At 42.3% G+C, this 25,411-nt stretch overlaps 1 protein-coding gene across 1 annotated transcript in view; it reads right to left on the reverse strand.

Annotated features, from left to right (window-relative positions):
- Positions 1 to 25,411, reverse strand: part of UBTD2 (ubiquitin domain containing 2) — a 50,567-nt gene that overhangs the window by 2,800 nt on the left and 22,356 nt on the right. Inside the window, exon 2 of the mRNA XM_057409795.1 lies at positions 17,951 to 18,187. Within this exon, the coding sequence (XP_057265778.1) occupies positions 17,951 to 18,187 (237 nt within the window). The remainder of the gene's footprint in view (positions 1 to 17,950; positions 18,188 to 25,411) is intronic.

Consider the following 25,411-nt stretch of genomic DNA (forward strand, 5'->3'; position numbering starts at 1 on the left):
AGAAGAACCATTTGCCAGTAAGAACAGCATAGTCCCATCCCACACTGAGGAACAGCTTATAACAAACTGTTAATGTAACACGTTACCATAAACCTCACCAGTAATCCCATTCTTCCACTCATACTGGTAAAAACACTCTGAAGACTCTCGAGTCCTTTTGCCTACCATCCAATGGATTTCAAGACTGGATACATTGATGAAAGCATAGAAGACTACGGTTGTGAGCAGAAGAGACTTTACAATGAATCATCTCCTTACCGGTACCCTGCGCCTGTTGAAGGCCAAGTTGGAGCCCCAAGGAGGAGGCGAGATGTTGAGCTTTGCCTCCTAAGAGATATGGAGCTGTGCACACACAGTGTAGTCCTCTTCAGCCAGCTTAATTCCCACTGGGCTTTCTGAGGCTTAAGTGATCTCTGGAGAGGGTCAGGCTCTGCTACAACCTTCAAGATACTGTAAACCACAATAAACTTAAGAGCAGGATGCAAAGGGTTGTGTCACGTTGGTTCTAGTTCAAAAGCAAAATGATGGCTGTATGTGTTCACCGGAAGGCACGGTGAGCATGGAGCTATTTTAAGTGATGAGGCAAACACAAGTTATCAGAAAGGAAGAGAGAAAGTGGTTGAATTACCCATAGTCACCACAACAAGGCCCATCTCACCAGCCAGATGGCAGCTCTTCACCAAGGCATTCACTGCAGCATCCCTTACAGAGCACAAAGCACGCAGGAAATTAAACATCCGAACTACAAAACCCTTTGTAATTTTGCTGCTATAATTGAAAACCATGTTTCTGATCCTTCCTGTGAGATACATCAGCTTGGGTCACCCAAGTTATTTAACAGGAAGGGCACTAAAAGAATGTCAAGCTTTTATGAGAAAACAGAAAAAGAGAAAGATTTTTTTTTTTTAGGTTTCCCGTTACTTAGGCAACCAAGGTCTTCACCAGCCAGTTACGGCATAGGAAAGACGCAGCCTCCCTTAAACCAGAGGAGGAAAAAGCAATGCAAACAGAGGTTTGGCAGCTCAGGCAGGCTAGAAAGAAGCCACGTAAAAGGGGCAGATTTCAAGAACAAAGCAGCAGAGGATGGGTGGCTGGCATGCAGGTCTAGGTGGAGGATTCCGTACTGGATGTGAAAAATCAAGATGTTATAAAAAGAGCTGACAATTATATTGAGGAGAGACAAATTAAGCTTATCAATAGTTCAATATATTTTCTGTATATTTAAATGCTCCTCTAGATGTTAACATGACTTTAATAAACTTGGATATGGGATATCCTGGTAGCATCATGAAGAACTGCCCTTAAGGAAAGCCAATGACACAACCAACCAACCCACCAACTCCAAACCCTAATCCCCTCCAACCTTCTAGCACTCAGAATTAAGGTGACAGGCAAGGTGCTTCGAGGATCTCACTAACCATTTTCAGGATAATTCACATTATCCTGAACATTTCCCAGTTAAAGACTTACACTTTCAACCAAACTCTTGAGTCATTTGGTACAAGTGACTGCAACACAGTTACGCAGTTAACTTTATAGGCTTAAAACAAGTCAAACAGAACAGAAGATGGTAGAATCACAGCAGATGGGAATATTTTAATATTTCAAAAGTAATATAATCTTGGAGACTGAGGAATTATGGAAAGAGCTGCAAGGCAGAGCTTCTCGTTGGTTGTTATCCAGGTAGAAAAGAGCTTGAGAGTTTCAGGCAGAAAAATAAGCAGATGTGATCATGAAGCATTTGGAATTGGAACATTTTGAAAGGAATTGCCTTGCAGGCCATAAAAACTCTGTTTTACTTAGATTATGAGGATGGTGATCTTTCTCTGGATTGGTAAAGGCAAACACTAAAAAAACAACTGGTTGAGATACTGCTTCCGCTGCTAAGCAGTTCAGAGTTTGGACTAGCAATTTAAATGACATGAAGGTAAACTTGCAAAAGTTACTGCAACCAGGCATGTATGACCACACTCATCTAAAAATGTAAAGAGTTTTAATGCATTTTAATGACATTTTGGAATTTCTTTAAAACTGCATACATACCATTCTGTCTTTAGAAAAAGTAACAAATTTATTGTTTCTGCCTTCTGTTTCTTTTAAGATTTTGGACAGTTTTGAAGAGAATTACTCAGAAACACGCAAACCCTAAGAACTGAGCAGATTCTATCTCTTCTTCCATTCCCTCAGACAGACTTGCTGCAGGAAGAGAAATTAAGATGACACAAAACAAAATCTAGCATTGCAGTGAGACTGGCTAATTTAAGGCGTTTAAGTGTCTGCGTATAACACATTTGCCCAAGGAACAGCTGGTTCATTTGGTTTTTTACTGAAAAGCTTCATTTTAAACCCAAGTTGAGCCTGGATTGCTGAACAGATTGGCAGTAGTAGAGCTTTCACCTGTACACCAGTGGTTTGAATCTAGTATAGGTCTCTAATGCCTGAAACTCATTATCAACATCAGAAAACAAGTGGGTCTTCTTCTGGGCCCTACAGTACAGCAGTTCCTAGAGAGCAATGACTGAGGCAGAAAAGCTGAACTATCTCTTAATCTTTATTAGTCACCAATTCTCGGTCACAGCTGGGAAACACAGGATCTCAGAAGAAAAAAGAGACGTGTACTGACGTCAATGGCTTATGAGAGTGGTGAAGGATGACTGCTCACTACCTGAAGAGGATCAAGAGAAACAAGTGAAAACATGCAGTGGTTTGTTCCAGCTCACCTACAACCATCACGAACCGGGAGGAGTTAACAGGGAAAAAAAAAAAGCTCTTTCACATTAAACCCCGTGTAACTCAGTAATGACTGGAACAGCTTAATGCTGCAGTTAACAACTGCAGCTCTCCCGTTTTCTGGAGGGCATCGTGTGGGAGTACTCGTGCAAGCCTGTGCCTTGCACCACGTACAGAGCACAATAAAGCAGCTATAATCATTAATGGCGTGGATGAAGCACTAGATAATAACCCACACATATAATCCCCCTCCTATGCTTCTTCCACACTAAACTTCCACAGGCTATGCAAATTTAAACTATCATAAAGCTGCTGTACAAAGCCTTTATAAAGGCAAATGCTTGTCTCCTAAGCCACAGCACAACTGCTTACACAACACAGCTCTGCTCTCATCTTCAGCCTCCCTTTGTTACAAAGAACTTACTCCAGCTCTTTAAAGAATGGGTTTTGTAGATAATGGGTGTTAAGCATTTCATAATTCTCATTTCAAATTCACTGAAAAACAGCTCTTCCATTACAGAAACATTATCGGTCTGGCTCAATTCCACAAAGGCGAACTCCCAGAGCCAGCAGGAGATCCCAGAGCTTCAGGAGCTGCTTGGTGAGCAGGGACCAGCTCACTCCTGCTTGCAGCAACTGACACAAGAGAAACAGGAATTGTTCTTGGTGCATGACAGCAAGAGAATGGAAGAGAAAAGATACCCTGCCTCTGTAATGCTCACACTGTTCTTTGGCAGGAGAACTACCTTGTAACTGGTTCACTGAATCAGCCATTGCACTGCTCATGCTCATCTCCATGCTTGGATGTTCTTTAGAGAACCTGGCTCACCCAGACTCCAAGATCACTGATAAAATAACACACATTCAGCTGCCTGAAAAGGCTCTGCAAGGCAATAACCTGAGACATGCTTTCAGGAGAGTGTTGTACTACAGATTCTTGTGGTCCCTTCCAACCTGCACGAACCTAACTAGCTGCTTTTGCTGCAATCCTATTTTAGAAAGCAAATCACAGTTGTAGTATCCAGCCAAAGATCCCCCATGTATACCTAAGTCATCCTGCTTTTGACTAAGCACACCTCACCCTAGTGCTGGGTAGGTTTGTGAACCAAGCTCGCAATCTTCATGAGTAAACCATTCTTAAACCAGTTTTGCAACTCATGGCTGCACACTAGCTCAGGGAGGAAACCCCAAACCACTACCACCGAATCAGCAGTGCCTGGTACCTACAGCAACCAGAGGTTTGCTGCCCTGCAGAGATCAAAGCTTCCCCTCTAAGATGGAATTGTTTGTGCTCACATGCCAAAGAAACCCAGATGCATCTGAAGAACAAAGCAAGACAAGGGGTTTGAGCAGCTCCTTCTGCACTAATCCACTGGGTAAGAGGGATGTGCCGTCATTGCCCAGTCTGATGTATGTCTTGTTCGTGTGTGGTAACCAAAAGCCAATCTGTCTGCAACCATTGCTGTTTGTCAGAAACCTTTTGGTTTGGGTTGGATTTTGGGGAGAAGGGGAAGAGAAGGAGAAAGGGGTGCTTATTTTGGGAAGAGGCTGGTGCAGAAATGCAAGATGCATCACTGGGCACAGGAATCTGCTCCCTTTACCATAGGGGAGCATCAGCGTTAGTTAATTCACTAGCAGTAATTAACTAGGCTGAAGGTGAAAAATAATTAACAGTTTTCTGAAAGACATGAATTTCTGCACTAAATAAGCAAGCCACTTCTCTTCAAATTTTAGCCAGCTAGCATGTGTTCATCCCTTATTGTCCCTGCTGTGCTACAGTGGGGAGAGCAGGGTAGGGAGAGGAGAGGGAACAGCTATCATGGGAGGAGGGACAGTTGGGAAGAGAATGATCTGTGAAGGAGAATGCTTGTGGGAAAGGGGGCTCAGGGCCCTGAACCAACTCCCTCAAAATTCCTATTAAAAATCCTCACTGACGGCAACAGCAGCAGCGACAATCCCGTCAAAAGAACTGGGATCTGCAGCCCCACCATGCTCGCCTGCCAGAGAAAGAGGGGAAGCCAGAGAAAGAGAGGAAGCAGAAGATGGGAAGCAGGAGAAGAGGGGAACTACACCAGAAACCTCAACATTTGAGTAACTTACTTGCAGAACAAAGATAATTCTTCCTTAATACAGTTTTACTAGAGCACAAATACCTACAGGCTATGCAATTCAGGGGCTTTTCATCTGCTCTGGTTGTGGCAGACAACTAAGACACCCATCAGGCTGGTACACACCTCTAATCCACAACACAGCTAAGAACTGCCAGTTACTGGACCAGGGCTATGAATAACTACCAACTAAAATCAAGACAACAGCGAATTTTAACCACTACCATGGGTTCAGAGGCTGATTAACCAGCCACCAAGTCACCTCTACAACAGTAAACAGATAGCTTCCCAATCTCTTTCCTTGCAGACTTTTGCTATGATACAAACTCTAGAGCAGACCGATTCATTGGCAAGTTCTTCTTTACCCAAATAAGGTTTAGATAAAGTCAATTATGTATTAATGATTGGTAGTTGTCATGTTAGCTATACAATACGTACTGCCACTTCTATATTGCTCTGTAAAACTTGGATCTAACATTGCAAGAAGGTAACAGCTTCCAAGAAACATTACATCAGGGTTCAAAGATGACAAGTTCTTTTACTAATGAAGTATTCATGTACTATTCTGCTTTGCATGTCATTAAAATAGATGCTTGTCTAGACAGGCTTCTCAGATAAAAATAAAAGATCTGGTTGGTAAAAGAGTTTCTCTGTATTCTTTTTTCATTTACAAGTTTTTGCTTTCTTTGAAGATTCACAAAGCTTTCCCTCTGCTCACCTAAAACAGACTTGTAAAAGTCTTCTGATGCGTAAGCCATGACCAGGATGTTGCAGAAAGGCCACCAGAAAACACAGCATACTGGTCCTTAAGGTACAAATGCTTTATTCTTCCACAAAGCGGGAGAAGCTGACATTTGGACTGCAGAAGTTCTGTTAATCCTAAACTAGACTTCTGTATTTACAAAGACTCCATCATCCTATGAGAAGAAACATGCTTTGTGAGCATTGTTTTCAGCCTGAAGAGAAAAAAAGTCTTTGGGCCTTTTATGTAATAATCATATCCAAAACAACTATTCAGTCTTACTTTCTTCATATGACAAACTACTTTGCTATTTCCAGTTACTTCTGGAAAACAAGTAACTGCTCTGCTATTTGTATTTTACTTTAAGAGGATTTTCTTTTAGCTAAGATCAGCATGACACTAGTGATCAACACTGTGGATGGACCCCTACATCATCCAGCAAATACACCAGAGCCTGCTGCACTGCTTTCCAAATAAGACAAAAGGCAAACATAGCTTCACCTTTGCTTGAGACTAATCTCATTAAGCACAATCCGCTTGCTCTTAACTGCTTGTTCTACCTTGAACCACATCTTGTAGCCACCAGAAGAAAAAGCATGTCCTTTTGCTTCTCAGGTGGAGAAGGCACAGCCTGACCGTCCTAAGAAGCCCTGCCCTACATGGGGATGCTGCATGACCACTGCCAGTGCTCTCCACCTTCAAACAATCCCCTAACCATCACAATGCCCACTCTGGGCAGCAAAATATTTGAGACTTAATCTGAGCTTGAAGTGGATATGGATAGAAATTTGGCTTGAGATAGCACTTTGACCAGGATGCATCCATGGGCAAGGAGCAAGCGAGATATCTGACAAGGCTGAGCTCCTCATTTACCGAACTGAGGTACTTTGAAAGATACCAACTCCTTCAGAAGCACCAATTTTAGGGCAAAACACTGTTAATTACAGTACCGAGCAATACCACCTCTGAAGATCACCTTTTCACACAGAAGGCAGTATCTAGGGGGCCCTCATTGGCTTAGACTGAAATTTTCAATGAGGAATATTTTAAACACTTCATATTTCTTTTTCTCATTTTACTAGAAGACAGCAAGGGAGATGAAGCAGATACCCAGCTTCAGTGCTGTAAATGGCCAATGATGGAGAAAATGTCCACTCCTGAGAAGTATTTAATAAACTAGACATCATGTCCTGACCACTATCAGATACCAGAAGAATATTATTCATTCAAAACAGATGTGCTACTGTCTGAAAGACCAGCAACACAGAGATCAACAAGCAGTCTGCAGCTTCTTATATGAAGAATTTTAAACATTCTCTTGTCATGAGTCCAGGTTTATTTTGTGCATTTAATGGCCATCACGTAAAGTCAGTCTTGTGGGATTTTTGGAGTTGTTATTCTTCCTTAAAGGAGTTAGCTGCACTTTCCTGGTCACACGTTAATGGTTAAAAAAACCAAAATGCAGGTCTGAAAACAGTGTTATACAGTCATCTTCACTGCACCCAAAAAGGCACGTTGAAACCAAAGACAGGAAGCAGACAGGCATATGCTACCAGGGGAAGAGACTTGAGAAGAGTCCAAGCAATTATGTTGATGAAACTCCCCAAAATACCTTTCGAAAAACAAGAGCAGAAGTTAAAAATATTTAAGGCAAACAACTGTAGGATGTAGCCATAAGTGGGTTTTTATTTGAAGGGTTGATAGTTTCTAACCTGCACTTAGATAAACAAATATTTCAGCCAGCCACAACTACTTTACATCCCGGTGATTTGATTCAATGCTCCATTTGAAGAAAGCATGGAAATCCAGCATCCCTCCGAAAGGATGTTGTGCATCTATTCAAAAAATATTATTTTCTGTCACAGCAGAAATGACAGAAAGCATCACCTTAATTTTAGCTCTGGACTGAAGAGGCTTCTGAGAAAACAGACCCTGCTTCAAGGTTAAGAGAAAGCCGGTGAAGCACAACAGCATAATGTGTCCTTCACTAGCACCACCCCGACGCATTGCATTCAGGATGGCAGAGAGAGCTTGTAATATTCATATGGAATACACATGAGCCAGCAGCTTTGGACTTACACACATCCCAGTGCTGCAAGCACTAACGAAGGCTATAAGGTAAGTAAATTAAAACAATTCCCAAATTTGAATGGGTCTCTTCATCTTGCACAGTAGCAATCTGCTTTAAAGCAGCACTAGGTGCTTCTTCCATTGCGTATACATATACTTATTCCTCTATGTCTGGGTACCAGCCCAAGCACGTTATCTTTAAGCAAATGGGAGGAAAGAGAAGGAGATCCCACATAACGATCTGGAATTTCCAAGAGAGCAGAAAACAAAATTAAGATAACAGAAAAGGGTGCACCATTACAATAAAAGCACCTCCAGCAGTGATATGCTAGCCCAATTCCAATGATTATCTCCAACTGCCTCATTGATTAGCTATTGTCATTCCCCCTCATTCTCTGCTCACAGACCTCTATGCTCAGCTGTCCACCACATGCTATGCACAGTGGTTGCAATGTGGAAAGAACATGAATATTGGCCAAACATTAATCTGACTGTTATTTGCTTCCTTGAGAATACGAGGAACACCAACCCTATAGAGAAGCTCCTGGTGGGCGCTGCAGATGTAGCCTTCTTGCATGGAATTCTCCAATTAAAAAGGAATTTATTGGCATTTCTCTAATTTTCAGGCAGGGGATCGCCTGAACAGCTCACTTTTACAAGAAGCATTTCTCTGATGAAAAATACCCTACAAAACATACAGCTTTATTTCAGCCACAAACTGCATGGTGACAACCTAGCAATGTATAATACTCCAAGCATCTCTTCCTCTCACTTCTAATCACAACCCAGTGGAGCACAGTCCTCCCAGGACACAGGGGCTACACCCCAATGCTCTTCAGATACCTGGAGGCACACCCAGCCCACCAAATGGAAATTAATAATCCATTTAGTGGTGCTGTTAAAGATCACTTTAGTACATGGTATACGAGGGCTCCTCTGCAGTGCGCTGCATTTCAAAATCAATGCTGGCTTACCCTTCTCTTTCTAAAATGCATGCAAGCCACTGGCTGTGACAGTAAAGGCCCTTCATAAATGGTTCCTTCCCACCACTTCTGAGTCTGTGGACGCAGAGATGTTTTCTGAGCAGCACAACCATACTAGCAGTTGCCCAGTTCCCAGCTCCTGCTTGCTCCTGCTGCTGCAGTACCCACTGAGCTGTCCTGCTGTAGGTGCTCGCAGCTATACAGGTGGACTGGGGAACTGATAAATGTCAAAAGCAACTCAATGCTGTGGCAAAGGAGATTTTAAACCTAGAGATGTTCACTGACCCTGCTCAACATCCTGCAGCCCCATGAAGAGATGTGGAAGGGGAACAATGAGGTTGTGTAAAGGGAAGCAGGCATCTTGCTCTGCTGCTTAAAGCATTCAGGGTCTACAGCCCTGTTCGGTGTTGGGAAGCCAACTCCACTTTACCAAAGTGAGAATACACATTCTGCTTTCATACCTGAAAGAAATGCTGAACACCTCACACACTCCAAAGTCACCAGTTATCAGTAATTCCCCTGTTAGGATGTACACTCTCCCCTCCAAATACTAAGAACTCTACAGGGGAACTCGACAAAGCAGGAGCCCTATCCTGTCATACAACATTGCCTTCCTGCTCCCTTGCATCCCTCCTCTGACTCAAGCAAAAACAATCCAAGGAATTATATCAAATGAAAGAAATCAGCAACAGCTGGCTTTGCTATTTAGGAAGACTTTTATACTGCTTCACACAAAAAGAAGGGTTTCTCTTTCTCAGTTTATTTTGTGCCTTTATAGGCATCTTCAGAGTAACACTCAGCTTTCCATGGGGCCTTTTAGAGTAAAAACCGGAGCAAAGATAGGACAAAACAGAGCTGAAGAGGAAAAACAACTGCTTGTGAGACTACATCAATGCAGGATGAGGTTATTCACATTAACTCCCTGCCTCTCTCCCTAGAAAGCTTTCAAAGGGGAAATGGGGAGAGTACTCAAGAGCATTCACAAATCAAATAAAATCCAAACCAAAGGTTTCTGCAAAGCTTTCAACTCCCAGCTCCAAAGCAGTTACTATGAACGAAGGTATTTCTACTGCACTATAGTTTATAAATTAATGCTGCAAACTTGCCCTTTGTCAGTGTGACAGTAAACAAACCAATTGCTTTTAAACACCCAGGAACTGAAATACCGTGCTGTATTTTCAGCCAGGAAGAGCTGCTTTCTCACTCATATTTATAAATTGAGTATCTCCTCCCTGAAGTTCCAGTTTAAAAGAAAAATGCAGCTAAAGCTGCCAACTGTGCAACAGTCATGTGGTGAGGCTTTAGAGACTTGACAGCACTGTTAAACCAAATGACAACAGTGGTAAAAGAGAATGAGAAACAAGGCTTTAGCGAAGGTTTAAACATTTTGCAGTTTGTGTCTACAATGTGAATCCTCCATTTCTTTTCCAAAGGACAACAGAAATTGAAGCAATTGGTGTTATAATTGATTTTTGCCTTTTTAAATTTCACATGGATCAAAAGCAAAAAGTAAACAATTCTCCTGCTTTTACCAGACAGCTTACTAGTAACTGGCCAGTCTTCAACTCTGACAACTATGGAGCAAAGGGACCTGTGTAAGGACTTTGCTCATGCAGCAGGACAGCACTGCATCTGCCCTTCCACAGCACTGTGTGCTCAAGTGCCTCTCTGGAAAAAGGCATTTCTCAAGGGCAATAAGCCATCCCTCCATGCATGGCAGCTCAATGGTGGACAGAGAAAATGCCGAGAACCAGAGGCAAGAGGTGGCAGAGCAGGAGGAGATGCCATGCTGCTGGCTGTCTCCAAGCAGCCACTGGGAAGCAGGCTGAACTCAGTGTCTGCGCAGGGAGCACACAGCCTGGAGGCCACTGAAGATCCCCAACTCAGATGAAGTCTTCTCATGAAAAAGGAATTACTGTGTCTGAGCAGAAGTGAAACAGCCACAGCATTTCAGAGATTTCTCAGCAGCAGGAGGCTCTTTCTGAGGACAGGGATGGCAGAAGGAGCACATATGAAGCTGCTCCATAAAATGGAATCTGAAGATGAGTTATCTCCCCATGGCTTTGCAGGTACCCAGAGCAGGTACCCATCCAGCAGCTGGATAGTAGTATTTTTTTTAATGCTTGTCACATCCTCATGTCATGTCCATGCTTCAGAGCAATGTGCTGGTGAGACTGCAACAACTGGAGTGGCCAAAACTTGAGAGAGGCACCACTGAAGCTGGGACCACAGCCCTCATCCAGAGCATCTATCAGTGCTGCGTGCCCATGGAGGCAGGAGAATATCAAAACAGTCTGGGTACAACCTGGTAAAAGGTGGACTCAATGGATTCACTAACCATTTCAGCAAAGATAAGCCTAGGGAGGGAACTTGGTGTCAACACCTTTTAAAAAATAGATATTAATGTGTAGAAGTAAAACCAAAATACAAGCACCCTCCTAATGCGCACTCATGTTCTCAGTGCAAGCAGCAGTGAGGCTGATTCTTTGGAAGCCACCAGAAATTTCTGGGGTTTAATTCCTTACTTCTGGTATTTTTTTTTCTTAAGTAAAGAGAAAATGCTCCCCTCAGACTAAGAGCTTCTCTCTGCTGAGCAGAGTTTAGCACAAGAAAAAAACCCAATGAAGCAGAACAGCCCTCAACCAAAATTAGAAAGAATAAACCTAGTAGTGACAACCATAAGTTTTATGATACTCACTACAGATTCGAGAATTTCCTTAACTTTTACAGCCTGCATGTTCATCTCAGTGCTACTGCTGATCATATTGACAGACACACTTTGATAGTCAGACCTCCCAAAGGTTTTTTAACCTCTGGAATCTAAAATTAGACAGCCACAGTCCCCAGAATACTGGAGTTTTAGAGAGACATTAGAGAAACCTGACTGAGCATTCTGTATCCACATACAAAAGCCCATTGTTCAACAAGGTTTCATGCGTGTGTGAACAATGTAATACATTATAGGAAAAATATTTTGTCAATACCAATTAAAAAGCCTCTTCAGACAAATGAGCTACTGAGAAAGCAATTCCTACAGCCTTAACCCCTAGCAAGGCTATGTAATGGTACAGCAGCTTGCAGGAAGGGGTGGGATAAAAACCCCACAAGGATCTTGTGGCTTAACAGTTTACAGAAGCAGATTCAATTTAAATGCTAAAGATGCCATGGCAAAATTTACTGCCCAGATTCTCTCAACCACAGATTCATCAATACAACAGTGAAGTCCAGTACAACCATCACACAAGGCACTGCAAAAATCAGAGAGATTCACTTCTGGAGCTACTTATTCTACAGGATACGTACATGAAATGCTTAAGTGTTAAATGTCTACTATACAATTTTGTCATAGATACATGCAAATTGCTGTACAAATTTAAAGACTAACTCCTGAGAGCCTGCTGACTACCTTACACTGCTTCCTTTCTCATTTATGGCTGGCAGCTTGCTTTTAACAATTACTGTTTTGAGAGCCTGGAAAATCAGTGTATGAGATGGCTACACAGGATCCACTGCAGAAAGCTCATTTACAGTAGCATCCCATCACTGGCACTCCCATGCAGCACTTCTTGGATGTTAATAAAGATCAAGCATGCAACATGAGAAGCCTTAACATTCATAAAGGAGCCAGGTTTGGCAGATATCCCCATTTAACAGGTAAAAATGCCACAGCAGGTGTATTTTCTAAAAGGTGATGCACAAAGTCTGCAACAGAATAAAATCTCTAATCATTTGAATTAGAGACCATGCTTCAACTTGATTTAGAAAAACTGATTTCACTTCATGGATGGTATAAAGAACCCCTGTTCTGATATAGGACCCGGCTTTAATACAAACCAGTATATATGCCTGTGACATATAATACCTTTTATTAAATTAATACAAAGTGGCATAGCTATTAATGGCTGATACAGCCTTAAAAGGACTACTGGCACTTGGGTGCTAACTTTCCCTCTCCAGGACAGAGAGCTGCCTGGTTCCTTTTCAATAGAAGCACTGAATGCTATTTTCATCTTTTGTTCCTTTTTCTACAAAAATAAACTACCATGACCACTCCTCCCACCCCTCATTCCAAATCATACGCAACCTCAGGTGGTTTTCTTGTGCAAAGGAGGATCTGTACACCCTCTACCTTCCCTGTGTATAAGGATGAGGCTGGTTGGGATGACTGTCCTACATTGACGGCATATACTGCTCAGCTTTCCCATTACTATTGTGTTCCTTAGCCCTGCATGGAAGAAGAAAATTGTATTTTGCTTATGGTTTGCCTCCACCACCAATACAGACTGGATTGGTGACACTGAGGACAAATGTTTTAGGCAAATCCTGTCCACCAGCACGATCTTGGTATTTACACTTTCCATGAAACTACTGCAGAAAAGAAGTTAGAGAAAGGCAAAACCTGTCAGCCTGAATTTTCCACAAACATTAGAACAATCTCAGTAAGGATGGAAACAAGGTAATAGCATCCACTGAACAAAGTTAATAAAACACCGTTGTAATAAAAGTAACATGAACAGTCTGTCAGCAGTAGGCAGCAAAGCAGCACACTGATGCCCACCATCAATAACCCATGTGCTATCAAACACTTATGGGCACAGGCACTCCTTCTGTTTCCAAAAAAACTTGAATAATTCTTCTTGGAGACCAACAAGAGAAGGTGAAACACCAGCTGCAGCAGGGAGCAGAACTTTTCCAGCGCTTATAGTGATTTACTTAAGTAGTATATACACCTCCTTGGGACTTCTCACACAATGAATGCAATCAGTGCTAAAAGCAACACTGACAACCTGCCAAACACACCCGTGCTATGGGCTGCTGTCCTGTTCACCCATAATCATACTCTTCCATCAGCTTTAGCTGTCACCTTCTCTCCTTGTTACCTTGCACTCCCAAGGTCTTAAGCAACCACTTGAAATCCTTCATTTACAGAGAAAAATGGTCTTTTCAGCATAGCAAAGGGTCACTTTCTTTACTGAGTACAACTGAAAATGCTCACAGAATACTAAGTACTAAAATTAAACTAAACTAAACAAAAAACCCAACCCCAAACCTGACCAGTAAGGAACACATGCATCCCTGACAGCCTGTTGAACCCCAGTGCTGTACTGCGATGCAGCTGAGCACTATAGGATGGCAGGTACCTGACGTGATGCGACGTGTCCTTTCAGACACAGCAGCAGCCTCCCAAACCCCAGCGCACACAAAGGCGAGGCAGTGCAGAGGGATGCACGACTGCAGGCGCAGCCTGTAAAGCTGCTCTTTAGTGCAGGGAAACATCAGGCCTGAAGGCAGCAAATCTCACAGTGTGATATAAAGCTACAGCTGAAGAGGGAAAAAAAGAGTATTGCTGGAACTGGGGAGTTGTGTTTGGACTGGAGTGGGATAAACAGCGGAGGTGAAGCATGCTTTTCCTCTATACCACTGCTGTTGGCTTTGGTTTGGGGTTATTTTTTCATGGTTTTCTGTTGAATATTTCACCCAAGGGGGAAGAAAATGCTCTATTCACAGAAAAGAACATTTCAGTAATTTCACCTACTTTTCTCCAGCATTTAAGTTAAATACAGCCCTGCTTTTCATGATCTCAAGTATTATATGCAGTAAATGTGACAGTTCTGCTTGCATACAAAGAGCCAGCTCTGCAAGACTACTCACTGAAAAAGCATGCTGCGAGCTACAGGAACTGTATTTTAAGGCACAGAGAATTTGACTGCTCTCCAGCACAAAGCCACTGCTTAACAGAGAGGCCCTTTTATAATTCAAACAGCATTAAAAGAGTTAAATCCAATATACTGGTAACTCTGCTACAGGAAAATTAAATGTCTATCCTGAAACTTAAAAACTCCACTTAGCCCCAGACAGATTTTAATTAATACTAACTACTTTCAGGGCAAGTTCAGCTCAATACTAACAGTTGGTGCAGACCCTAATAAAATACTACACACTCCAACATTTCCTTTTTGATAGCTAATAAGTATGTAAAACTGCTCTTCATTAAATTTAAATGGACTCATTAATAAAATATTGAGGATGTGCTACTTTAAGACATCAGGAAAAAAAGTATAAATTGGCGATAACGTTATTTCTATTTTTAAAACACATCCCACGGAGGCACCCAAGATAGATGAGAAGTGCTAAGCTCATCCCACAAGCTTATTTATTTATTTAATGCTTCTTATGTGCTATTTTTAACTGCAGAAGACAGCAAAAGGCATCCATTAGAAAAATTACATTGGTTAGAGCCTTCCTCACACCGGTTAAGTAAGTGAGAGACCTGGCTGAACACGGTGTTAAAAGACGTGGGTTTTTTCCTCCCTTTCCTGTAGGTTTCTGGAATAAAAAGGCAATTTTATTTTTGCAGCATCAGCTAGGCCAGAATCTGTATCTGCAAACCTCTGTCAATCCTTACTCATTCCCTCATCCCCTCTTCCCACTCCTCCACTTCCCGCACAGTTTAATTTTGTAAGTAATACACGGCTTGAATGCATACAAATGTGCTTAGCACACAGGGACAGTTAAAATGTAGATGTATGGGTACGGTTTGGGTTTTTTAAGCCTCAGTTCTGCACAAACAAAATAAATGAGAAGTGCCATACTCTCCTACTACTGCATCATTTTGCAGAAGATCTCTTCCTTTGGGAGAGGAAAAAATTAGTTTAAAAATTTCCATTTTTTTCAGTAGAGTTCATGGAATTTATCTTAGTTGATGTTGGTTCTCCTTAGGAATCATGGTTCTTTGGTGGGCTAAGAAATCAAAGGAAGATTCCAATCCTTGTCTGTCCCATCACAAATACAAGTTTTCACGTACGAAAATGCTGCAGCTACGCTGTCAGATTATTTACTTAGAAAAAACCACTGTTGACTTAGCTTCTCCATGCCATCTTCCTAACTGGTTGCTTTCTTTGGGGAAATAGAGTATTTTGATGCGCAACCTGAGCAGCAGATTTTCCTTTTTCCTCCCATTTGCCCAAAGCCTAAACTCCACAGAGGCACTCCAGCACTTCTGAGCAGTTTCTGCCAGGGTTTCTGGTGGAGCAGAAGACAAAATTGCTCATAGACACTCAGGTACTATTTCAGGAGCCTCTGCAAGCATTTTGATTCTCATCCTAACTTTGCTACAGAAGCACAGCCTGAACTGGATGTGCAGCTGCTGCCAGGTTAACAGCTACAGACAAAACAGGTACAAAGACAAATTTCAGAGGTGACACAGGTCCCCTTGCCATGCTCCAGGTCCCCACATAAAGCCAAGGGCAGGGTGGGAGGAATGATCACCCCACGTGGGGTACAATGTTGCTCAGCAAGCTACATGGGTCAATCTAGACAGAAGCGTCAAGTCAAGTAAGCCAGGACCAAACAGTTACTGCATGTGCAGCAGCTGGATTTCTTAACAGCTATTTTTCCCTCCTTTTTAAATTTTCCACAAAGTGAGTTTTCCATAATCAAAACCACGGAGGTTTTTGGTGTCACTCCAAACAAGGACAGTTTGCTTGTTCTACCTGCCTGGAGATAAGCTCAGTTTGCTGAGAACAGGTATGACTGAACCCCATCATGGAAGGCTTTGATTCATAATCTGTTCATACATGGCACTAACAATGCTTGATGGCCAAGAAATGCTTGAATTTCTGAAAGAAGTACTTTTCTCCACAGTGGGGAGGTCACATTACAAAGGAAACTATGCAAGCAGCTGATGCACAAGGTAAGTGTCACCAGCAGAAAGTTGAAGAAAAGGCAAGTAATGCAATTTTGTGGGTACAATAATCACTACTAAACTTGAGATTCTGAATAAATACTCCAAATATTCTCTGTATTTGGAATCCTGCCAACAGAGCCTCTGATACAAGTTTGATCTCCTCACTCACTTCTGAAATATTCTCAATATTTGGCATGTGGGCCTTAGAAGGCTACAGTCTGCCAGCAGCAGGCAGGACCCCAAGCAAATTGCCTGCTGAAAAAACAAATTTAAGAGTTCACATACTTCTTTCCCCTTAAGTATTACATTCAGTTACATTAAAAGGCTAATTTCCAGGGCACGACATCCATCCTACATTCCTCAGGCTGCCCAAAGAGAAGAAATGCGAGTTCTCTGCCCAGTTTCAGATTTTTTCCTTGAAGCCAGAAACTGCTGGGACTGAAAGCCTGAAACACACTTACAAATAAGCAGTTATTCAAGAAACTAAGGAACATTATTTTCAAAACCTGGGAGTGCTGTCCTACATCCTCCCTTCTTGTGAGGAACACCGCCACACAAGTGACTTCACCTCAGAACCCAGAGACTGGGGCAGACAAACTTCCAAGCAGGCTTGAATTGCTTTAATTTTCCCACTTGAATAAAAGCCTCCTCCCCAGTTACCAGTTGTTATGCCAATCGAATGAGCAGAAGCAGAGACCTGACGTGTCAAACAACTTCTCTGCATGGCTTGATGCCATAAGTTTAACGTTCTCCTTGGAAGCACTGTTCATATGTACACTTGTGCAACATCTACACCGCACACACAATGCCATCAAAATAGCCCTTTACCCGGGTCTTGCCCAATTCCATAACCACACTAACTTACAGCAGGGACATTATTTTATTCGCTCCAATGCATTTGGCCTAGAATGTGTACAGACCTCCAACAGGTCTGTCAAAGAAGAGACCCGAGATCTCCTTGACGTTGGCAGGTTCTGAAAATAACTGACAAACTCCTCTTTAGATCTACAGCTACTACAGAAACAACTGCCCTTGACAAAAACTCCCTCATTATTAGTCAAACCAGCAAAACACAAGCCTCCTTGAAAACAAACAACGATCTAGAGGATCACAATAGGTTGCCCATGAATTATGGAAAAGCCAGGTTGTGTTGCAGCACTGGAAGTTTCCACATCTCAGTGACATTTCAGAGATCCTTACTGCTCAACAGGAGTGGGGAAAAGAACATGTTAAGCCACAACTGCCAGCAGTGTTTCACACTTTAGTATTGGAAAAGACACACAGATCCCCAGACCCACCCCTTTCAAGATAAATACATCATCAACTGTGACTTCAAGAAACTGATGTCCTAGACACCACCAATATAAAAAGAAACAAACAGGCAATGTGAGTAGTCAATCCCATGAAGACTAGTTACCCCAGAAAGCAAGGTACATGATCTTCCAAATCATCCTCTTTTTTGCTTCCCAGGAGACCCAAGTCAGCACATACAGGACATCTTTTAAGCATGTCAGGAACAAGTTTGTTATTTGACTGCATACATGTCTCAATGATTTTCAGGTTAAAACCACATTTGCCTTAACCTACTGTTACACTTCTCACAGGCCACATCAATCTCAGATGAACCTACCATGTGGTAGTGTTATGTTTGCACCATCAATGATTGCTTGTGCCAGTTCGTGATCATTGCTCTCAAAAGCATGTGCAGCAGCCTTGAGGGCATCCCAAATCTCCTTGCGACCTTCGAAAGCTGGTGCTGTGTCCCAGAACTCGTCTCTCTTGCTGCGCAACTGTCCGTCCGTCATGGGGTAATCACTTTTCCATTTCGGTTTCTCTTTTTTCAAGGGCTGATTACGACCGAGAGCAACTGTTGAGGGGAGAAAGAAGAAGGGGAATCAAAAAAAGGCAATAGCACAAAATTACTGAAGTGCCCCTTGGTTATTCTGTTTAGGATCTCCTGAGCTGAAGTTCACTTTTGGGCAATCCTGATCTTTTTCCATCCTCTTCAAGGCACTGACTCCCTTCCTCTGGGCTCCAAGCTGATTTGACCTCTTTGAAAAACTGAGGGGCTACCTCCTCCTGCTTGCTTATTTCACCTTCACCCCTGAGCACCCACAGCTTCTGCCCAAGCTCCTCATCCCTCCAGCTGCGCTGTGTGTGCCTGGCTGGGAGACTCACACCCAACACAGACATCTGCCAAAGGCCACAGCCAAAGCAGTGGCACAGCGAGACACCCATTATCCCAAAACCAGGGTGCAGTGAGACCACACTGCATCTGGATCTCTGCTCTATGCTGCCAGCAATACTCCCTGCTCAATAAATGAGACAGTCTGTTAATACAAGAGTTTCAAGAGGCTAAAGACTTTTTTCATCATCTCCTTTTTTAATTAACAGTTTAATCGACAGTTTTTTAATTAAAAGATTTAACTCGGAGTAAGTATATGCAGAAAGGCAAATAAGATGCATAAAGGCTGGAACTGTCAGAGAGAAAACACTCTAAAGAATAACTCAGGAATCCATCGAGCTTTAAAAACTGGTTACCTCATTCACAATAAATGCGAAAGCATTTGTTTCATTTTAACTACAGCTGGTTTTGTGTAACAGCCAGCACTAATCACATAATGTTAGTGGATTACAACTACCTGCTCACTTTGAATTACAGCCTTGCTATGACTGTGTTAAATCCTTCTCTTCCATTTGTGTAAGGAGTTATTTCACCTTCTGTTGAAAAGAAAATGAAAAAGAAGGGAGCAAGCTTCAGTGCACACCAGGAAGACTTTGTCTTCACCAGAGTTAAAACCCCATTTCCTTCAGCCCCCTCCTGGCAATGGGAGAAGCAATTGCTGAAATTGGACCTGCAAGGACAGTACAGGGAGAGAGCAGCAACAACCCACGAAAACAGTTCTCACCTTGGAAAACCCTGAATACATAGTTTAAATGTCACCAAAGGACACAAAGTGTCCTTCAACAGTTGAACTAAATTCACGTGTGTTTGCAGCTGAAAATAAGCGGCGCCTCCATGGTCATAGAAACTGGGTGATGAGTGCAGAATGCTCCTGAAAGACAGGTAAACTACACAGGACTGAAGTCAATTAAAGACCCCATCACGTATGATGCTGGAAAGCCGTCCCCTCTTATGCTCTCCATGCAGAGCCCCTGCTGTTCCAAGAAAGCAGAAGTACCCCAGCTGCCATCAGGCCAGGGAAGCATGAAGAGATGCAGTCTGTCACTTACACCCATGTTATCAGGCTGAAATATCTCTTCCAAGAATGAGACACCACAGCTGCTGCGATATCAAAGCCTGCAAAGCAAAACTGCTGCTTATCAGGTGCTCCTGGCTAGTCTGCAAGGATGGGAGAGCACCAGGACAAACACAAGGGTTTCCATTTAGCACTCTCTATTCCACGTACATCCTTAGAGATCGTAAAAAGCACTTCCTTTCTCCAGACCCCCTTATTTTTCTGGTAAGAAGTCAACAATAGCTGACAGACTTGCATCTCTCTTCAATCTTACTCCAGCATTCATTTTTGAATGGAAGAATAGTGTAATGTTTAAACATTCTTCATAGTTCTTAATGTAGACTTACACTGTACCTCTATAGTTAACTACAAAACGTATTTACGGCAAAGGGGGGGTGTGTGGGTGAGGGACATGACTGAGAAGCCTAAGTGTCAATAAATCAGAAATACTCATTTCAGATAAGCACAACATTTTGCAAAAATAGTATTTAATTCCAAGATTCCTTCTTCTTCCTTGATGGTTCCCCCTGCCCCCCCCCCCGCCACAGATGCACTCAGCTGTTTTCAGATAGCATCTGACAATGAGCGCTGGGTCTGAGGGTTGACCATCAGTGCCTGGTGCTACAGCAGACACTGCAGCTTAACACATGCTTTAAGGAGACCAAAACTCATATACAAGGTTTAAAACTCATGCCCTTACACAATCTGGTTTTATATGACCAAAGAACTACCCACTTAATTTCGTAACTCAGAACAACATTCAGATTTAAAAAGTCGAGACCTGAACCACCGAAAATAGGGTATTTCAAAGAACTCCTGATGGTGACATTGACAACTACATAAAGGCATGAGGCTTCTTCACATAAAAAAAACCCAGAGTTTATATTTGCACGGAAACAAAGTCAGACCATAATTAAAAGTAGCAAATGACAACTGCACAGCACACATGCAATGACTCCAGCTTTTATTCCGTTTCCCATGCAGAAATTAACAATAATAAACTTCTGAATCCTTTCAAGTGACCACAAACATTTATTGCTTTTTGTTTCCATGGGATTGCTTCCATTAGATTGCTTCCATTTGCCTTTCAAAGAAGTGCTGACCATTTAACAAATCTCAGAACAGCAAACCCAAGTGTTTACAAAACACCAAGTTTCCTGGCAAAGCCCAGCCCTCACTGGTCCAAGTCTCAGCTGAGTACACGCAAGCTGGGAGCCAACGATGGTCCAGCCTAGAACAATGGTGAAGGAGGCAGCCCAGACAAGATGGACTGCACGCATTACACAGTATATTATGAAACTGTAAAAGCATATGTGGTAAAACACTTAAACCAGGAATTGTTTCCTTTTTAGGCTTAGCAGTCAGAGCATGAACATTTCAGACAGACTGAACAGGACACTAAGAAATGTGGGTCAGTGGGCAGCTTTCCTTGCATTCTACTTCAGCTTACATCTGTTTGCATGTACATTTAGTGAACGCTAATTTATCCCACAGGGCCCTCTCTTTCTCCCCAAACATTAATTATGAAAGCAGGTTAACAGCACTTCCTGCAGTCCCCAAGCATGGCAGTGTTTCCTACACACAACCCTGCCCACCCCATATCTAGCACCACAGCAGAATTGTAACAGGCCATTTCTCTCCCTCGCTTGCCTTTTTGCCCAAGACAGCATCCCAATATATTGCTCTCCATTAGACAAGAATAGCAGCGGAGAGACTAAAGAGACAGAGATCCCAGCAACCCCAAATAACTTCTCCCTGGATATACAATCCTTCCTACAGTCAGCAGTGATGATAAACCCAGCGATAAAATCTTTTCTTTCAAGTTGGAAAGAAAGATGGTGGAAGAAAGCGACTCTACAAATGCCTCTAAAGCCAAATCCAGCCTAACAAGCCATCTATCCAAGCACTAAGCCTTTAAATGCAACTTGGCATCGCAAGTCAGTATTTAAAAAGGTCTTTAACATGTTTACCATTTATTAGAAGTGCTTCAACAATCCCCTAAAAGCTTTATACCTCCCCTGAAGAAACATTAATCTCTCTCTAGCTGTATGGATAGATGGAGCAGAAGGGATAATAAGAAACTGAAGAAACATAAAAACCCTAACATGTAAAAGGGCCGAAATCTTTCACTTTTCACCTCATGTTTTAGTCACTAAAGATAAACAAAACTATGTGAATTTCTACAATCAAAGTTTTGGACCACATTAAAGGACTTCCCCATTTCTGTAGTAAAAATGATAAAGAGTAGTCAGAAAAGCACTGAAACAACCATCAGAAGTCTGAAATGCTCTGACAGATATTTACAGAGTCAGGTTTATATTCCTCGCTTCGGAAGCAAACTAGAGCTCAAAAGAAAATGTTGAGTGCATTTATGACTATGCACATCAGAGGCACAGCCTGCTTGCAAGATCTGGGAGAGCAAGTAACATCCACATTAATTTTTCATCTTACATCACTTCAACATAAGTAAGAAATTATTAATATCCTGCTTGAAAATATGAATAGTTTTATAAGTGCCAAGAAGGCATGTTCTCTCTGAAGCAATACTGAAAGTTGCCCATCTCAATAGATGGCAATGGTTGATATTTTTGGCAAGAGATTTATTTAGAAGGAAATATGAAGACCATTAACAGTCTACTTTTCAAAAAGAAAAAGATCAGCACATTATTGAGACTCCAAAAATAATTTAGGTTGCTCTGCCCCAGTAGCTCACAGATACTCAGATGGGGTGGTGCGTCCCAAAGAGGGGCAAGAAGCTGCTGACAAGATGCAGAACCTTGCTTAACTTAAGAGCAGTCTTTCTCAGGGAGAACCACGTGGCCATACAAAGACTTTTCCTCGGCTGCCAGAATGGTTACAAAGTGATCACAGATGCTCTTTATCCTCCTGGATACTGGACTTGTTCTGACCTGAGAATTGCTTTAAAGAGGCCTCCTTCACTGTTTCCCTCCAGTTTGAACTGCACTACTATTTACATCGTACACAGAGCACAAATACCAAATACAGATTTTAGGTCTTGCTAAGGTCCTTCATGTTAATGGCAGAAGCAATAGCTAGGGTGGTAAGAAGTCCTGATAATTACATAATGAATCTCTCTGGGCTCAACACACATAGGAGAAGAAACCCAAACCTATCAGTTAGGAACTCCTGGATGCAGCAGGAGCCAGGGTAGGAGATGGGACTGCAGTGATGCACAGATGGCTGGAGAGGCAGGTGAGCAGAGAGGTAAGTCTCGTCTGAATCCAGCATTCACCCATCCGGCACATCTGCCATCCAGGGGTCCCTACACATGTGAAATAAAAGCACTGCTCATACTCCTTTCCGTAGTCAAGCATTCCTTATTGGACTGTTCTATACCTCAAAGTGACTTAAAACCAGTGGCAGACAAGCAGTAGGCTGTTTCTGTTCCTTGGGTAAGATCTAGCAGCATATAAAGGGTTTTCTTTTCACAGGTAGAGTACCCCAGGATCCTGGAGGTAGCTAATACTGTCTGACCTACTAACCTTAGCTCCTGGAAAACTACAAAGTGTTATTTTTCAGAAGGAAAGATGTATTTCTCCAGTCCTTGCAGACTGTCTTATAACTTGGATTATGAAAGTTTGTTTCCCTTCCCCCCAGTTTCCTCATCAAAGCAGTGGAATCAGTAAGGTTATCTATGCTTCTTTAGAATGAGCTTATGCAGATAAATCCAGATATTTAAATCAGTTTCTTAACAGAATGTCAAAAAATAATGTCTATGTAGATAGAACTTTTAACAGCTGTTGTGTTTGTTATGTTGCTGTCACTGTGGATCACAGTACTGCTGTCTCCTCCAAAGTAGACCAGATGAGTATGAGCAGCTGGTAACAGAAGAGTCTCAAACTAAAAGCCAATATCCAGCTAAAGGATTCATAATTCCTAGTTTATACACCCATGAACTGTAGCACTCTATAATCAAATAGGATAATATTTCTGCCTCAAAGGGCTTACTGTCAAATTAAATAATGCAAATGCAACTGCTGAATGAGACACCAGAAGCTTACAGTGTCTGGAGGAGGACAGGTGGACCTCTGCTTCAGTCTTGAATTAGATTTTCCTCCTCAGTTACTGACCACACAGTAGCCCTGTAAGAGAGGCCACAGATTTGGTCCCCTCTTACAGCCCAGTTACCTCCAGCAACTGATCTAAAAACTTAAGCCTTTGGGGAAATGTCCCCTTTGTCATCAGTCAGCCTTGTGTGAGCCTTTCTCTCCCACGCCATTTCTTCAAGTATCTTTCACCTGCTTCTGAAAATAGTGTTAAGAATAAACTACTGATTTCTTCCTTTTTTCTTTGAAACAGAAGTGTATGTTGCTTGTAGCATTAGCCTTTTGCTGCTCTTGTCAGAGGTGGAAGAAACTGCCCCAGTTTGGCCAAAACGTGTGTTGGAAAAGTCTCCATGCACACACAACCCATCCAGGGCACAGAGAGCCTGGCAATGCAGTTCCCAGAATCCTAGAACGATTTAAGTTGGAAGAGACCTTAAAGCTCCTCCAGATCCAACCCCCTGCCATGGGCAGGGACACCTTCCAGTAGGCCAGGCTGCTCTAAGCCCCATCCAACCTGGCCTTGAACACTGCCAGGGATGGGGCAGCCACAGCTTCACCGGGTATCCTGTGCCAGTGCCTCACCACCCTCAGAGTAAAGGGGGCATCTGGACTGGACATGCTCCATTTTAGGACTGGAAGCCCAAAGCTACTGAACTCCATGCATTCACCAGCAGCTGCAGGACAGAGCTGCAAGAACAATGCCTTTCTGTGCTTCCATATGTCTGCACATGTTTATGAAGTCCAACACACAACAAGAAACAAGCATTGGAGAAGGCTGACATGGAGGGACCCCATGGGTCATGACTTCAGAGCAGATACAGCCAAGTGTTAGCAGATAACATCAAAACGTTTCAAAATGTTGAAATGACACTAGTATCAGGATCACGAGTTAAGAGCAGACAGACAAGTGTTAGAAGAGAACATCAACATGTTGAAATAACACTAGTATCAGGAGAATCTGGCAAGATCTGGTAATGTTTTCACTGGCCTTCTTCTTTGTTTTGTTTAGGAAAATTTCTAAAAGATGAAGACAACTGCTTAAGTGTTGAGAGATGAGAAAGATTTTGAATGAACCATGAGGAAAGGAGCAGGAGCACCCAAGAGAAGTACTGAAGAAAGGACAGAAAAATCACCAAAACCAATCTATCTGAATGGGAAAGGTTAAGATAGATTTCCAGAAACTGTTCTCAGTGGAAAAGATGGGATTTGACAACTGCCAGATTCCCAGGCTCCACGGGATAAGGACAGAAATGATAAACCATCAAGGAAACAACACAGACCAAAACTTGCAGTGGATGAGGCCAGCGAGGAGAAGGTGGCACACAGGTGCTGTTCGGTTTGCTTTAAATGCAGGCATGCACAGGTTCAACAGGGGAGCAATATCAATTTGAGTAACATCAGTGGGTGATTATTTGAAGACAGGAGAAGCTAACTAAATATTACTGAAATAGAACACATGATCCAAAATTTTGTCTTTACAATATTGTTTGCTTGTTGAGGATCATTTGCAAACAAAGTATTTTTCTAAGACAAATGAAATGCAAAACAACAGTTTACTATCCATGAAGTTTCTTTTAGTAAGTCCCAAGGGTTTCCCTCCCCACAATCAGTGAGCAGTATTCTATCAAATGAGTCTCATTTTAAATCTATTTTGCTCCAATTTCCTCATAAGGTATCTTGTAATTTGGTATCAATATCTAGATACAGCTCATCCTAATAATATTCTTTGCATCGTTTTCTAGTGTGATCCTTCCAATAGCTGAATTATAATAACAGCACTAGGGA

This window comes from Pezoporus wallicus, unplaced genomic scaffold (genome assembly GCF_028554395.1).
Source record: "Pezoporus wallicus isolate ANWC-B61680 ecotype Strahan unplaced genomic scaffold, APGP_CSIRO_Pwel_v1 contig_4309, whole genome shotgun sequence".
Lineage (NCBI taxonomy): Eukaryota > Metazoa > Chordata > Aves > Psittaciformes > Psittacidae > Pezoporus > Pezoporus wallicus.